The following is a 13,588-nucleotide window of genomic DNA, read 5'->3' as shown; positions in this document are numbered from 1 at the left end:
TTAGATTTCACGTGGGCTCTTCCCGTAGTCAAACCACAGAGGGTCAGTGTCCTTTGACCTCATTGACTGATGTGCCCGTGGCCTTTCTTTGTGTGTGCACACGCACATGCGCGGAAGCCAGACGCATGCTGGTCTTCAAAGGCGGAAGAGTGAAGAGCATCAGTCCTAATCTTACCTGCACGTCTCTTCTTTCTCCCAATGCAGTGAACAAGCACAAGCCATGGCTAGAGCCCACCTACCACGGGATAGTCACCGAGAACGATAACGCGGTGCTGCTGGACCCCCCCCTCATCGCCCTGGATAAAGATTCACCGCTTCGGTTTGCAGGTACGGCGGCCAGCTCTTCGCTGTCGCGAGCTTGGCCTAGATAGGAAACCGCGTACATCTGGCTGGATGGCTGGACCTCTCAGGAAGTGTTTCGGTAGCTGAGCGCTGCCTGCGGCTCTAGGCACCACATGCTCTTTTAATAGTCGGGGTAGCTGACACAGAACTGCTCTGCTGGTTCAAGGGGGGAATTTAACTTAATTGCATCATTACATGCTCTGCCTTGTGCAGACAGGCAGATACCGTCTAGACAAGCGCAGTCAGTCGAGCACACACAGAGCGCAGGAACACTGTCAGTACAGAGTCGACCTGCTGGGCCCAGGGCCTGGTGCTGCGGCTTCCCCTGCACCCAGGGGCTCAAACGCCAGCGCGGCTTCACTGCACACGCTCTCTGTTCCCTTCATCTACAGACCTAAGGAAAGTCTTTCTGGGGAAATGCTTTCCGCCTAGATTTACTTTTTTTTTTTTTTACAATTTTATTTAAATAAAATCTTTTTCTATGGATTTATTTATGTGTATGAATGTTTGCCTGTATGTATGTGTGTGTACCATGTGCATGCCTGGTGCCCACAGAGGTCAGAAGAGGGCATCACAGCCTCTGGAACTGGAGCTACGGATGCTGGGTATTAAACCGAAGTCCTCTGGAAGAGCAGTCAGTGCTCGTAACCATCGAGTCACTTTTCCAGCCCCACTTTTTGTTTGTTTGGTTTGGTTTTGGTTTTTTGAGACAGGGTTTCTATATGGCTTTGGAGGCTGTCCTGGAACTGGCTCTGTAGACCAGGCTGGTCTGGAACTCACAGCGATCCACCTGCCACTTCCTCCCCGGTGCTGGGATTAAAGGTGTGCGCCACCACTGCCTGGCTAAAGTCTTCTTTTTTCTTTTCAGTTTTCTAGAACTATGTGTGTGTGTGTGTGTGTGTGTGTGTGTGTGTGTGTGTGTGTGTGTTTTGCCTGCTTATGCAAGTGTGTTAGGCCAGAAGAGGGTGTCAGGTCCCCTGGAACTGTGGTTACAGATGGTTCTGATGCCCGGTGGGTACTAGAAATTGAAGCTGGGTCCTCTTCAAGAGTTGCAAGAGCTCTTAACCACTGAGCCATCTCTCTAGCCCTATGTGTGGATTCTGGGAATCCAAACCTCAGGTCGTCAGGCTTCATCAAGCTCTTTACCCAAGGAACCATTTCCCAGCCCCAAACAACCCTTCGCACAGGAGTGTAGGTATCTGCAGAGGCCAGGAGAGAGGGTTGCATTTTGAAGCCAGAGTTCTAGGCACCCAGCTCCACTGTGTCTAAGTAATTATAGTTGCTTCTTCTGTGTGTGACATTTGGAGCTATATCACAGTCTGAGTGTGGTTGCCTAGGTTGTGTGTTGAGTGCATGTATACACACTCCTGCATGTATACACACTGCTGCATGTATACACACTCCTGCACTCCTGTGTTTATACACACTCCTCCATTCATATACACTCTTGCATGTATACACACTCCTGCATTTATACACAATGCTGCGTTTATACACACTCCTGCATGTATACACACTCCTGCATGTATACACACTCCTGCATGTATACACACTGCTGCATGTATACACACTGCTGCATGTATACGCACTGCTGCATGTATACGCACTGCTGCATGTATACACACTCCTGCATGTATACACAATGCTGCATTTATACACACTCCTGCACTCCTGTGTTTATACACACTCCTCCATTCATATACACTCTTGCATGTATACACACTCCTGCATTTATACACAATGCTGCGTTTATACACACTCCTGCATGTATACACACTCCTGCATGTATACACACTCCTGCATGTATACACACTGCTGCATGTATACGCACTGCTGCATGTATACGCACTGCTGCATGTATACGCACTGCTGCATGTATACACACTGCTGCATGTATACACACTGCTGCATGTATACACACTGCTGCATGTATACACACTGCTGCATGTATACACACTCCTGCATGTATACACACTGCTGCATGTATACACACTCCTGCATGTATACACACTCCTACATGTATATACACTCCTGCATTTACTCCTGCATTTATACACACTGCTGCATTTTAAGAAGTGGTTTAGAGGCTTGGGGAGATGGCTCAGTGGTTCAGAGCATCTGCTGCCCTTGTTGAAGACCAGACTCATGCCAGCACCCATGTGGTGGCTTACAACTGAACTCCAGATCCAGGGAATACAATGCCCTCTTATAGCCTCTGAGGACACCAGCCGTACACGTGGTAGCTTATACCTCTCTCAAAAAGCAAAGAACAAAGAAACAACTGCAGCCCTGGGTTCTGTGTTCACCGCCTCCGGCCTTGGTTTACCGTGTGCCAGCTGTGTGTGGTCTGTTTGTGGGCTCAGCCCTACTACACAGCTAATACTACATTTGCGCCTCAGCATCCAGAATAGATCCCAGGCACTACTCCAAATGCTTTATAAATAAAAATTCGTATTTAATTCTCCACCACTTGAAGTTAGAATGTCTTCTGCCAGCCTCATTTTAAAGAGCAGAAGCTCAGGGGCTGGAGAGACGGCACAGTGGTTAAGAGCACAGGCTGCTGTTCCAGAGGCCCAGGCTTATTCCCGGTGCCCACATGGCAGCTCAGGACCACCGTCTGTAACTCTGGTTCTGGCCTCTGTGGGTACCAGGCACACATGTGTCACACAGACATATATGCCTTCTTTTTATCATCATCATCATCATCATTAGTAGTAGTAGCAGTATTTGGGTGTTTGGGGTGTTTTTTTTTTTTTTTTTGAGATAGGGTTTCTCTGTGTAGACCAAGCTGGTCTCAAACTCACAGAAAAATTTGCCTGCCTCTGCTGGGATTACAAGTGTGTGCCACCATGCCCAGCAAACTTTAGTTTTACTGCCAGGTGGTGGCACATGCCTTTAATCCCAGCATTCGGGAGGCAGAGGCAGGTGTGTTGTTTGCTGCAGCTGCAGGCGATGAAAGACAAAACTCAACAAACCCACATGGAGTTTATTGGGAAGGGAGCGAAGGGAGGCGTAGGTGTTGGCCAACTGGGAACAGAGATGGAAGGGGGAAGGGAAGAGAACAGAGGTAAAGAGACACAGAGACAGAGAGACAGAGACAGAGACACAGAGAGAGGACAGGAGAGAAGAGGGAGACAGGAAAGTCCTGTGTGTTCCAGGGGGAAAGCGTGAAAGAGACAGCAGGAAGAGAACTGGAAAAGAGCAGAAAGAGAAGGGGGGGGGGTGTTGTGAGAAGAGCCAGAAAGAGCAGAGCTAGAAAGAGAACATAAGTTGGCGGGGTGTCTTTCTTTTAAAGGGATCTTTTGCAACTGGGTGCAGACTAGTACTCATAGAACCCTGGGCTGACCAGAGTACTGCCTGAGTGCATTCTGCCAGGTGACAGAGAAACCCTGTCTTGAAAAACACAATTTAAAAAAATTTATTGTAGCATTTATCAAATGTATTTGGAATGAAGCAATACTTATAATATTTCATGGTTTTAGGGGTCCTCGGTTCTTTTTTATTGATGTAAAAATTATAAATTGAGATAAACCATTCAGAGAAGCAGTTTAGAACTAAACCACGATGTAATTGGGCTGACCTTCTGCAGGAGACGGTGTCGACCAGGCTGGTCTTGAACTCACAGAGATCCACCTGCCTCTGCCTCCTGAGTGTTGGGATTAAAGGCATGTGCTTTTTTTTTCTTTTTTCTTTTTTTTTTTTTTTTTTTTTTTTTTTTGGTTTTCCGAGACAGGGTTTCTCTGTAGCTTTGGAAGCTGTCCTGGAACTCACTTTGTAGATCAGGCTGGCATCGAACTCACAGAGATCCGCCTGCCTCTGCCTCCCGAGTGCTGGGATTAAAGGCGTGCGCCACCACCGCCCGGCTCTTTTTCTTTTTTTAAACACATAATTCATATACCACAAAAATCACCCTTTGTGATTCACTGAATTTTAAAATGCTGTGTTCATAAGACTGTGCAATCATGGACCCCCATCTCCTGCTAGAACATTTTCATCACTCCAAGAAGCAACCGTTGTCCCAGTTAACAGTCCTCCCCAGTGTGCAGTTAGCAGTCCTCCCCAGTGTGCAGTTAACAGTCCTCCCCAGTGTGCAGTTAGCAGTCCTCCTCCAGTGTGCAGTTAACAGTCTTCCAGTGTGCAGTTAACAGTCCTCCCCAGTGTGCAGTTAACAGTCCTCCCCAGTGTGCAGTTAACAGTCCTCCAGTGTGCAGTTAACAGTCCTCCAGTGTGCAGTTAACAGTCCTCCCCAGTGTGCAGTTAACAGTCCTCCAGTGTGCAGTTAACAGTCCTCCACAGTGTGCAGTTAACAGTCCTCCCCAGTGTGCAGTTAACAGTCCTCCAGTGTGCAGTTAACAGTCCTCCAATGTGCAGTTAACAGTCCTCCAGTGTGCAGTTAACAGTCCTCCCCAGTGTGCAGTTAACAGTCCTCCAGTGTGCAGTTAACAGTCCTCCAGTGTGCAGTTAACAGTCCTCCACAGTGTGCAGTTAACAGTCCTCCACAGTGTGCAGTTAACAGTCCTCCACAGTGTGCAGTTAACAATCCTCCAGTGTGCAGTTAACAGTCCTCCAGTGTGCAGTTAACAGTCCTCCAGTGTGCAGTTAACAGTCCTCCAGTGTGCAGTTAACAGTCCTCCACAGTGTGCAGTTAACAGTCCTCCACAGTGTGCAGTTAACAGTCCTCCACAGTGTCCAGTTATCAGTGCTCCCCAGTGTGCAGTTAACAGTCCTCCCCAGTGTGCAGTTAACAGTCCTCCAGTGTGCAGTTAACAGTCCTCCAGTGTGCAGTTAACAGTCCTCCACAGTGTGCAGTTAACAGTCCTCCAGTGTGCAGTTAACAGTCCTCCACAGTGTGCAGTTAACAGTCCTCCAGTGTGCAGTTAACAGTCCTCCAGTGTGCAGTTAACAGTCCTCCACAGTGTGCAGTTAACAGTCCTCCAGTGTGCAGTTAACAGTCCTCCAGTGTGCAGTTAACAGTCCTCCAGTGTGCAGTTAACAGTCCTCCACAGTGTGCAGTTAACAGTCCTCCAGTGTGCAGTTAACAGTCCTCCACAGTGTGCAGTTAACAGTCCTCCACAGTGTGCAGTTAACAGTCCTCCAGTGTGCAGTTAACAGTCCTGCAGTGTGCAGTTAACAGTCCTCCAGTGTGCAGTTAACAGCCCTCCAGTGTCCAGTTAACAGTCCTCCACAGTGTGCAGTTAACAGTCCTCCCCAGTGTGCAGTTAACAGTCCTCCAGTGTGCAGTTAACAGTCCTCCAGTGTGCAGTTAACAGTCCTCCACAGTGTGCAGTTAACAGTCCTCCACAGTGTGCAGTTAACAGTCCTCCACAGTGTCCAGTTATCAGTGCTCCCCAGTGTGCAGTTAACAGTCCTCCCCAGTGTCCTCTTGGCCCCTGGCAACGGCCATGGGTTTGCCTGTTCTAGGTTTCCCATGAAGTTGTCTCTGTTGTTTAGTAATGCTGTTGATTTCAGGGTCATCCATGTGGTGGCATCCGCCCGTCGTGTTCCTTTCAATTGCCTGGGAACGTTCCCTTGTGTGGACAGGCCGTATTCTGTTTGTTCCCTCATCCGTGGTAGACATTTGCGTTTTTCAGTTTGGCTCTTACGTGGATTGCACTCTTGACTGTAGCATGGGCGTTGGCCTGTGCCTGGGGCCTACGCGGGTGTGTGGAAGGGCGCCCCTGCCCAGCCAGTCTCCCTCTTTGGTAGCCTTGTGCCTTTCCATCAGATCACAGGATGTTGCCCTGGGGAGGCTGAGCAGACAGACACATGAGGAACGTGGACTTTAGAGCCAGTAGGCAGCGCTCGAACCCTGGCCATGCTGCAGGTGGTTCTGTTAGCTCCCGCCAATCATTTACTCCAGCATTTTCATCATCTGCACACAGACAGAAGTTTAACACCCAGCATTTAACTCTGTCTCAAAAAACAAAAACCCCAAAAAAGAAAAAACAAAACAAAATTTAACACCCTTCCGTTTGGGTTTGTCTATATATGTTGGAAGATTAAATTCACATTTGAGCCAAGGCAGTGGTGGCGCGCACGCCTTTAATCCAGCTCTTGGGAAGCAGAGGCAAGAGGATCTCAGTGAGTTTGAGGCTAGCCTGCTCTACGAGTGAGTTCCAGTACAGCCAGGGCTACACAGAAAAATCCTGTGCCAAAAAAACGAAAAAAAAAAACTTAAAAAAAAAACTCAAAAAAACAAACCCCATATTGACACCCGAGGAGCAGGGTGTTGCTGTTGCTCGGGGATGAACTACTCACCTAGTATGCATAAGGGTCAATCCTAGCCTCCCCCTCCACCCAGTGATAATAAAAACAAAACCCCATCTAAACCAGTGAAGCCGTGCCTTGTTCTGAGTGTTATGAAATGGATGCTGCTTCAGTGTTAACAATGGAGTCATATTTTTTTTTTTTTTTTTTGGTTTTTCGAGACAGGGTTTCTCTGTGGCTTTGGAGGCTGTCCTGGAACTCGCTTTGGAGGCTGTCCTGGAACTCGCTCTGTAGACCAGGCTGGCCTCGAACTCACAGAGATCCGCCTGCCTCTGCCTCCCGAGTGCTGGGATTAAAGGCGTGCGCCACCAACGCCCGGCCAATGGAGTCATATTTAACATATTTAAAAAATACGTTTTCATGGGTCAGCAAGATGGTCTAGCAGGTAAAGGCACCTAGCACTTGGTGTCTAGCAAGACCAGGCCCTGGGTTCGATCCCAAACATGAGGGGAGGTGTGGGGGGTGGCGTTCCAGATTGCTGCTTGTAAGTCCCCGTTCTCTAGTCTGTGCCGATGGAACAGAGTTATAGGAGAAGAAGTAGGGAATGGAGCCATAGTCCCGTGGAGCTGTGATGACAACCAGCTGGTCCTAGGGCCGGTACGACCAGACCTCAGGCAGTTCAGTGTCGCACCTGCTGAGCAGCCTGTATCCGAGAATGTAGGGAGGTGGTCGGGATAGATGACACAGAGACCGGTCGGTTGCTTTAAGAAAACTTTATGCTCCCCAAGTCAGCTTAGGAGAACTTCCCCAAGAAAAAACGCTTCCCTTTTTAAGGACTTCTGCCATCCATCTACATACAATTCTTCCCAGACTTCTCACCCTCCTGGCTGGTGGTTTAATCTCCAGCCCCAGATTCGGGAGAAACAGCAGGGGGAACAGGAAGAAGCATCTAGCTGTAGGGGGGGATCAAAGTCATGGTTTTTCAGTGAGCGAGCCCTTATCTGAGCCCTATCAAGAGCTTTATAGCACTGAATTGTTTTCAGTAAACATTATCTCACAGCTGCCTACTCCCAGGCCGAAGGGGAAGTGGGTCTCTGTTCAAGGTCTGGTGTCTCCACAGTTCAGACCTCAGGCAGTTCAGACCTCAGGCAGTTCAGACCTCAGGCTGTTCAGACCTCAGGCAGTTCAGACCTCAGGCAGTTCAGACCTCAGGCTGTTCAGACCTCAGGCTGTTCAGACCTCAGGCAGTTCAGACCTCAGGCAGTTCAGACCTCAGGCTGTTCAGACCTCAGGCTGTTCAGACCTCAGGCAGTTCAGACCTCAGGCTGTTCAGACCTCAGGCAGTTCAGACCTCAGGCTGTTCAGACCTCAGGCTGTTCAGACCTCAGGCTGTTCAGACCTCAGGCAGTTCAGACCTCAGGCTGTTCAGACCTCAGGCTGTTCAGACCTCAGGCTGTTCAGACCTCAGGCGGTTCAGACCTCAGGCGGTTCAGACCTCAGGCGGTTCAGACCTCAGGCGGTTCAGACCTCAGGCGGTTCAGACCTCAGGCGGTTCAGACCTCAGGCTGTTCAGACCTCAGGCTGTTCAGACCTCAGGCTGTTCAGACCTCAGGCGGTTCAGACCTCAGGCGGTTCAGACCTCAGGCGGTTCAGACCTCAGGCGGTTCAGACCTCAGGCGGTTCAGACCTCAGGCGGTTCAGACCTCAGGCGGTTCAGACCTCAGGCGGTTCGCATCTCCTGCAGGGAGACTGGGTGCCTCAAGGTTGCGTGGATCCTGTGACTGCTGGCTGTCTGGCTGCCAGTCCAGGCAGGGCTCATAGCCGGGTGGAAGGCAAGCTGTGTGGAGCAGAAGCCCTTGCTGAGAGAGAAGACAGGTGTGGCGTCCTCACCCCCATGTCCATTTTAAGCGGTCTTTTACTGTCTCCTCCGACCCCCTGCAGAGCAGTGGTCCCTAGCCAGTCAGACACCTTCTCCATGAGTGTGTGCACAGTTGAGCTAGTGATGAGCAGGGTGACAAAGAAGATAGGAATTGTGGTCCTTTCCCACCTGATTGGGGGCCTTCATCCTCACTCTGAGCTGCCATGGTTTCTGTCTGTTCTCAAGTCTCCTTCTTTGGTGTACAGTCAAATCCATGGGTTCCCTGTGGCATTTCAACCAACCCTCTTGAAGATGCTAGAATGGATTCCGTTGAAGCCCAAGGCTGGGATCAGTGACTTTCAGGAAGAGTGGAGGGACAGTTGGAGTGTGAGAGCAGGAGTCCCCAAGGCTTGGAGACTCCCATGGAGAGAACAGGGTGAGTGTCTGCTCCAGACAGAGAGGGGTCACGGAAGGACAGGGGGCGGGGCTAGCTTGACGCTGGACTACCACATAACTCTGGGTCACCGGAAGTCAACTCTAGACTCTGTTGGATTTGTCCTCTTTTTATATTTTGCCTTTAAGTCATTCTTTAGGGAAAACAAATTCCCCTTGGCAGTTTTAGGTAAACTTAGAGTAGAATAAAAGGAGCGAGAGGGATGGTTGGCTAGAAGTAACTTTAGGAGAACCGTGAGGTGAGGCAGTTCAGACTGGGCCCTCGGCTGGCGTAGCTGGGAATCTGATTCTCCACAAGGAAGACAGGATTCGAGGAGGAGCAGGAGGGGCCAGGCAGAGAGGAGGTGGCACGTGAGGTAATTAATTCTGAGAGGTTCTTTGTTGCAGTATGAGGTCCAGGGAGTGGCGCAAGGGTGGAGGTGCCAGTGTGACTCCACGCGGTGCCCGAGACTTGTGTGGATTGTGCGTCAAATGGAGGGAGGAAGGGAATCAGGGAGAGTCAGTGTCAACCAGGCAAACAAACAAACAAACAACAAACCAGTGGTTCTCAGTCTGTGGGTCGCCACTCCTTTAGGGGTCGAAGGACAGTTGGAAAACACAGATATTTACACTGCGATTTGTACAAGCAAAATTAATATAGTTATGAAGTAGCAACAAAATAATTTTATGGTTGGGGGCGGTCAACACAACATGAGGAACTGTATTAAAGGGTCACAACATTAGGAAGGCTGAGAACCACTGAAACAAACAAATGTTAGCTCCTGGGAGAGCGGAACGTGAGTGACATAGTCTGAGTCAGGGAAGGAAGATCATGGAGTTTGGGGTACGGTAGCTGTTACCGTTCAGTTGGCTATGACAGACTTCTGTGGCGTGTTACACCGATAGATAGAAGTGTTGTGGAGGAAACTGTCATGCCTGGGATTGGCTGTGAAATTCTCCATGCAAGCCCGAAGATGGTAAGGAAAAATGACATCAGCCAATACACATACACATCATACACACAACAGAGACACACACACACACACACATATACACAGCACATAAGAGACACACCACACACACACACACACCATACCCACACATATACACAACAAAGAGGGACACACATACCCAGACACAACACATACACAGAGACTCACATATATACAGAGAGACAGAGATACACACACACACACACACCACACACAGGCGCGCACACACACACAAGCCCCATTAGCTAAAGCCAAGGTCCTCGCCCAGTCTTAGCTTCCATTTCTCGCCGCCGTTGGTCTTCCCCGAATGTCCTAGCACTTCCTGCTGACACTGCCTTCATTATTCCTTTGTCATTCCTGCCTTCTGACCTCCCACCTCCAAGGCTGCCGTGGCTCTTACTGCCCACTTGTCCCACCTTGTGCCCATCAGATGAACTCAGCTGTCTCATAAACGTCACAGCTGTGGACTACATGAACAGATAACACGTGAGGTCATTTGCTGGCTGCCTCTGCTGAAGGCCCCTGGAAAGCCCGCCCGTGCAAGGGTAAATCCCTTCCCTGCTGCACCAGCCAGCCAGCTGCTGAGGCTTCAGGTCATTGCAGGCTAAGGAGCCAGCAGATTAGCTTTGAATAAGCCCCGTGGGTGGAACCCATTGAAGGAGCCAGCTGCAATACTCAGGGTCAGTGGGGATCTATGGGGAAGACAGATACGTACTTTTGCTGGCCTCGTTATAAATGCTCAGCTGGATCAGTCCTTGGGGGACATCATGATGTGCTCACAGTCGCTTCTGTTCCTGTGGGTTAGCTGTGCCTTTGAAGGCTCTCTTATGGAATAACCCCACCCACCACATTGCAGAACACGCTCGTGTTTAAAGCAAACACACTCATTCCCAGTCTTGTAGACAGACCTTCCCTCCGTGCTCTTTCCCAGGTCAGTAAAAGGCAACTTCAGGCTTAGTTTCTCAGTTACACTCCAACCCCACTGACCTTGTCTTTAAACCCCCCCCCCCAAAGCCTACAGCTGTAGCGCCTTGACCGTGCCTGATCTCATCTAAAACACCCCCGAGGGGCCGGAGAGATGGCTCATTGGTTAAGAGCACACACAGTTCCCAGAACTTATGTGGGGTGACGCACGACTTGTAGCTCCATTTCCCTTGGGATCTGACGGCTCCACCTTCCATGGCACCATTGTGCATACACACATAAGTAAAAGTAATGGAAGTAAATCTTCATACAGATAATGCTGGTAATCAAATTATATTCATTACAGCTCGTTAGCACCTCCTAGGATGCTGTTTGGCGTCTCATGCCACTTAGCAGCCCTCACAGGGCTGTGTCTCTACAGTAGGAACCAATGCACTTTCCCTTGAAGACCTCGACGGGGAATATTTAGGCTCTGGGGTCCATAGGGCCTCTTGGCAATGGTGTAAATTGACAGTGACCTTAGCCATTACAGTGAGGAAATGGCCTGAGACCTACGTAAATGAGCATGTTTGAGGTCCAGGCAAACGTCATTTATGAAGACGGATGTTTGAATTTTAGTATAATTTTCTCATGTTTCAAAATGGTAAGAATCAGCTGGGTGTAGCCGGTTTGGGTGCTGCTGTGATCCAAGCACCCAGGGGGATCATGGGCTGGCCTGGGCTATAAAGTAGTTCAAGGCTAGCCTGGGCTCATAGTGAAATCCTGTCACAGCTTGGTGAAGTACTTTCAAAAAGGAAAAGCCATTATTTTAGCACACAGACCTTTCAAAAAGAGGGGCAGCCTGAGTCTGGCCCAGACTCCATGGCCTACAGAGCCTGACCCCACAGTACCCCAGCCCCACAGGACCCTGGCCCCACAGTAGCCACGTAGGAGAACCTGCTGTGGTGGTGTTCTGGATTGCATTCCCCATAAAGTGTGGTCAGCCTTGTGTGGCCCGTGTGACTGAGAAACTGAAGGTTTAATGTTACTTCATTTTAGTGTGGATTTTAGTTTAAATTTGAACATCCCCTGTGGCCAGCATCTACCATGTTGGGGCGGCACTCATCATGGAAGTATCGTCCTGCAGGAGACATGGGCGGAAATGTTTCCTGCCTCATGTTCACCGGCAGCAAAAGACCTGAAACTGTGCCGTGTGCGGAGTGTGTGGGGTGGAGAGTGGGTTTACTAACAGCCAAGTTGGCTGGGAGCTTTCTCTAGGCCAAGTAAGGTGGTTTTTTTGTTTTTTGTTTTACGAGACAGGGTTTCTCTGTATTGTTTTGGAGGCTGTCGGTCTAGCCCGGCCTCGAACTCACAGAGATCCGCCTGCCTCTGCCTCCCGAGTGCTGGGATTAAAGGCGTGCACCACCACCGCCCAACCCAAGTAAGGTTTTAAGCACTTTACACGTTTCAGCTCACTAGATTCTTAGTGTCCATCAAAAAAACAAAAACAAAAACAAAACAACCCCGGATAACCCACAGTCTCATTCACCAGTGGGGACATCTGAGCTTTTAGGTCATGAGGTTGTGTGAAATTCAAGGCACAAAAACTGCATTCCATGTTAATGCTATGTTTCAAACCTTAAAAACAAGCAGTATTTTCCCCCCCAGGGAAAACATGTAAAACCACTCAAAGAGGGGGAGTTTCTGTAATGCTGCGGTCCCAGAAGTGGCATCTTTCTCTGAGGTGGGCACAGGGTGGCCAGCTGGTTTGGTGCTGACTGGGTGACATCTGGCCAGCACAGTGGTCATCACTGCATGGTTGTGACCCAGCATCTGTTCCCTCGAGAGGCACTTCTGTCTCATCTCTGGTCATGCGCTTTAGACACGGTTTATCAGCGGGAGCAAAGTTCAAGCCCTTTAACTCCAGATTTTTGTTTCAGTGACTCTAATGGTGAGTTGAATGTCTCTAGAATCTTGTTTAGAGAACTTGATTTAAAAATAGGAATACAGGTCAGTCATGGTGTTACACGTCTTTAATCCTGGCACTCAGGAGGCAGCGGCAGGTGGATCTCTGTGAGTTCCAGGCCAGCCTGGTCTACAGAGGGAGACAAACAAATGAGAAGGCTTAGATTTACTTACTGTCATCAAAGGAAAAGTCCTAATGACACCTGGGGTGTTGGGCAACCATGACCACGTTCCACCAGGTTTCACCCGAGTTCAGGTGCAGAGTTACGTAATAGCTTCTGGTAAGTAGGGCTCACAGTGGCCGTGGGCGTAAGGATGGGGTTTCTCCTCGGTAACAGTTTGGCAGCTGTCTCCTGAGTGTGTGTTAGTGACGTGTTGAGCTTTTCTACGTAATGTGTTGCAGCTTTGACGATTTCCTTGTTCCGTCTTCAGTCTTTCCTGAATTACTGACATGGGTTTATCTTTTCTCCCTTTAGAGAGTTTTGAGGTGACAGTCACCAAAGAAGGTGATGAAGGGTTCTTTGTCTCCCTCTCATGAATATTAACCCACTAACTTGTTTATAAAATTGGGAATCAGCCATTAAACAGAAGCAACTGCCATGCCGTTCCCCCCTCCCATTTATTCTCCTAGTTTGGGTTTATTTTTCTAAGTGTATTTATGGAAATTGTATGTAATCAGACCCTTGGTTAGAAATACCCAGAACTCAGACATCCATTTGAACTACGTGGACAGGATCACATGTTCTTGTTTTACTTCAGCTTGCGTGGTACCATTTTTCTTGGGGACTGGGGGAAGTGTGGAGTCTTATTTTTATGTGGAATAAATTTGTGGCTTCATATGTGCATCAAAACATTAAACTTGTTCTCCCACGGGCAGGCACGGATCCAT

The 13,588-nt window shown here is 49.2% G+C and overlaps 1 protein-coding gene across 4 annotated transcripts in view; it reads left to right on the top strand.

Annotated features, from left to right (window-relative positions):
- Positions 1-13,588, top strand: part of Clstn1 (calsyntenin 1) — a 67,021-nt gene that overhangs the window by 32,283 nt on the left and 21,150 nt on the right. For 2 of the 4 annotated variants that reach the window (XM_040735009.1, XM_040735007.1), the window contains exons 2-3: positions 205-327; positions 13,176-13,205. In XM_040735009.1, the coding sequence (XP_040590943.1) occupies positions 205-327; positions 13,176-13,205 (153 nt within the window). The remainder of the gene's footprint in view (positions 1-204; positions 328-13,175; positions 13,206-13,588) is intronic. The other 2 variants (XM_040735010.1, XM_040735008.1) reach the window with 1 other exon arrangement.

Source organism: Mesocricetus auratus, unplaced genomic scaffold (genome assembly GCF_017639785.1).
Source record: "Mesocricetus auratus isolate SY011 unplaced genomic scaffold, BCM_Maur_2.0 Super-Scaffold_100042, whole genome shotgun sequence".
Taxonomy (NCBI): domain Eukaryota; kingdom Metazoa; phylum Chordata; class Mammalia; order Rodentia; family Cricetidae; genus Mesocricetus; species Mesocricetus auratus.
The sequence above is the reverse complement of the archived record's forward strand: the minus strand, read 5'-3'. Positions and strand labels throughout refer to the sequence as shown.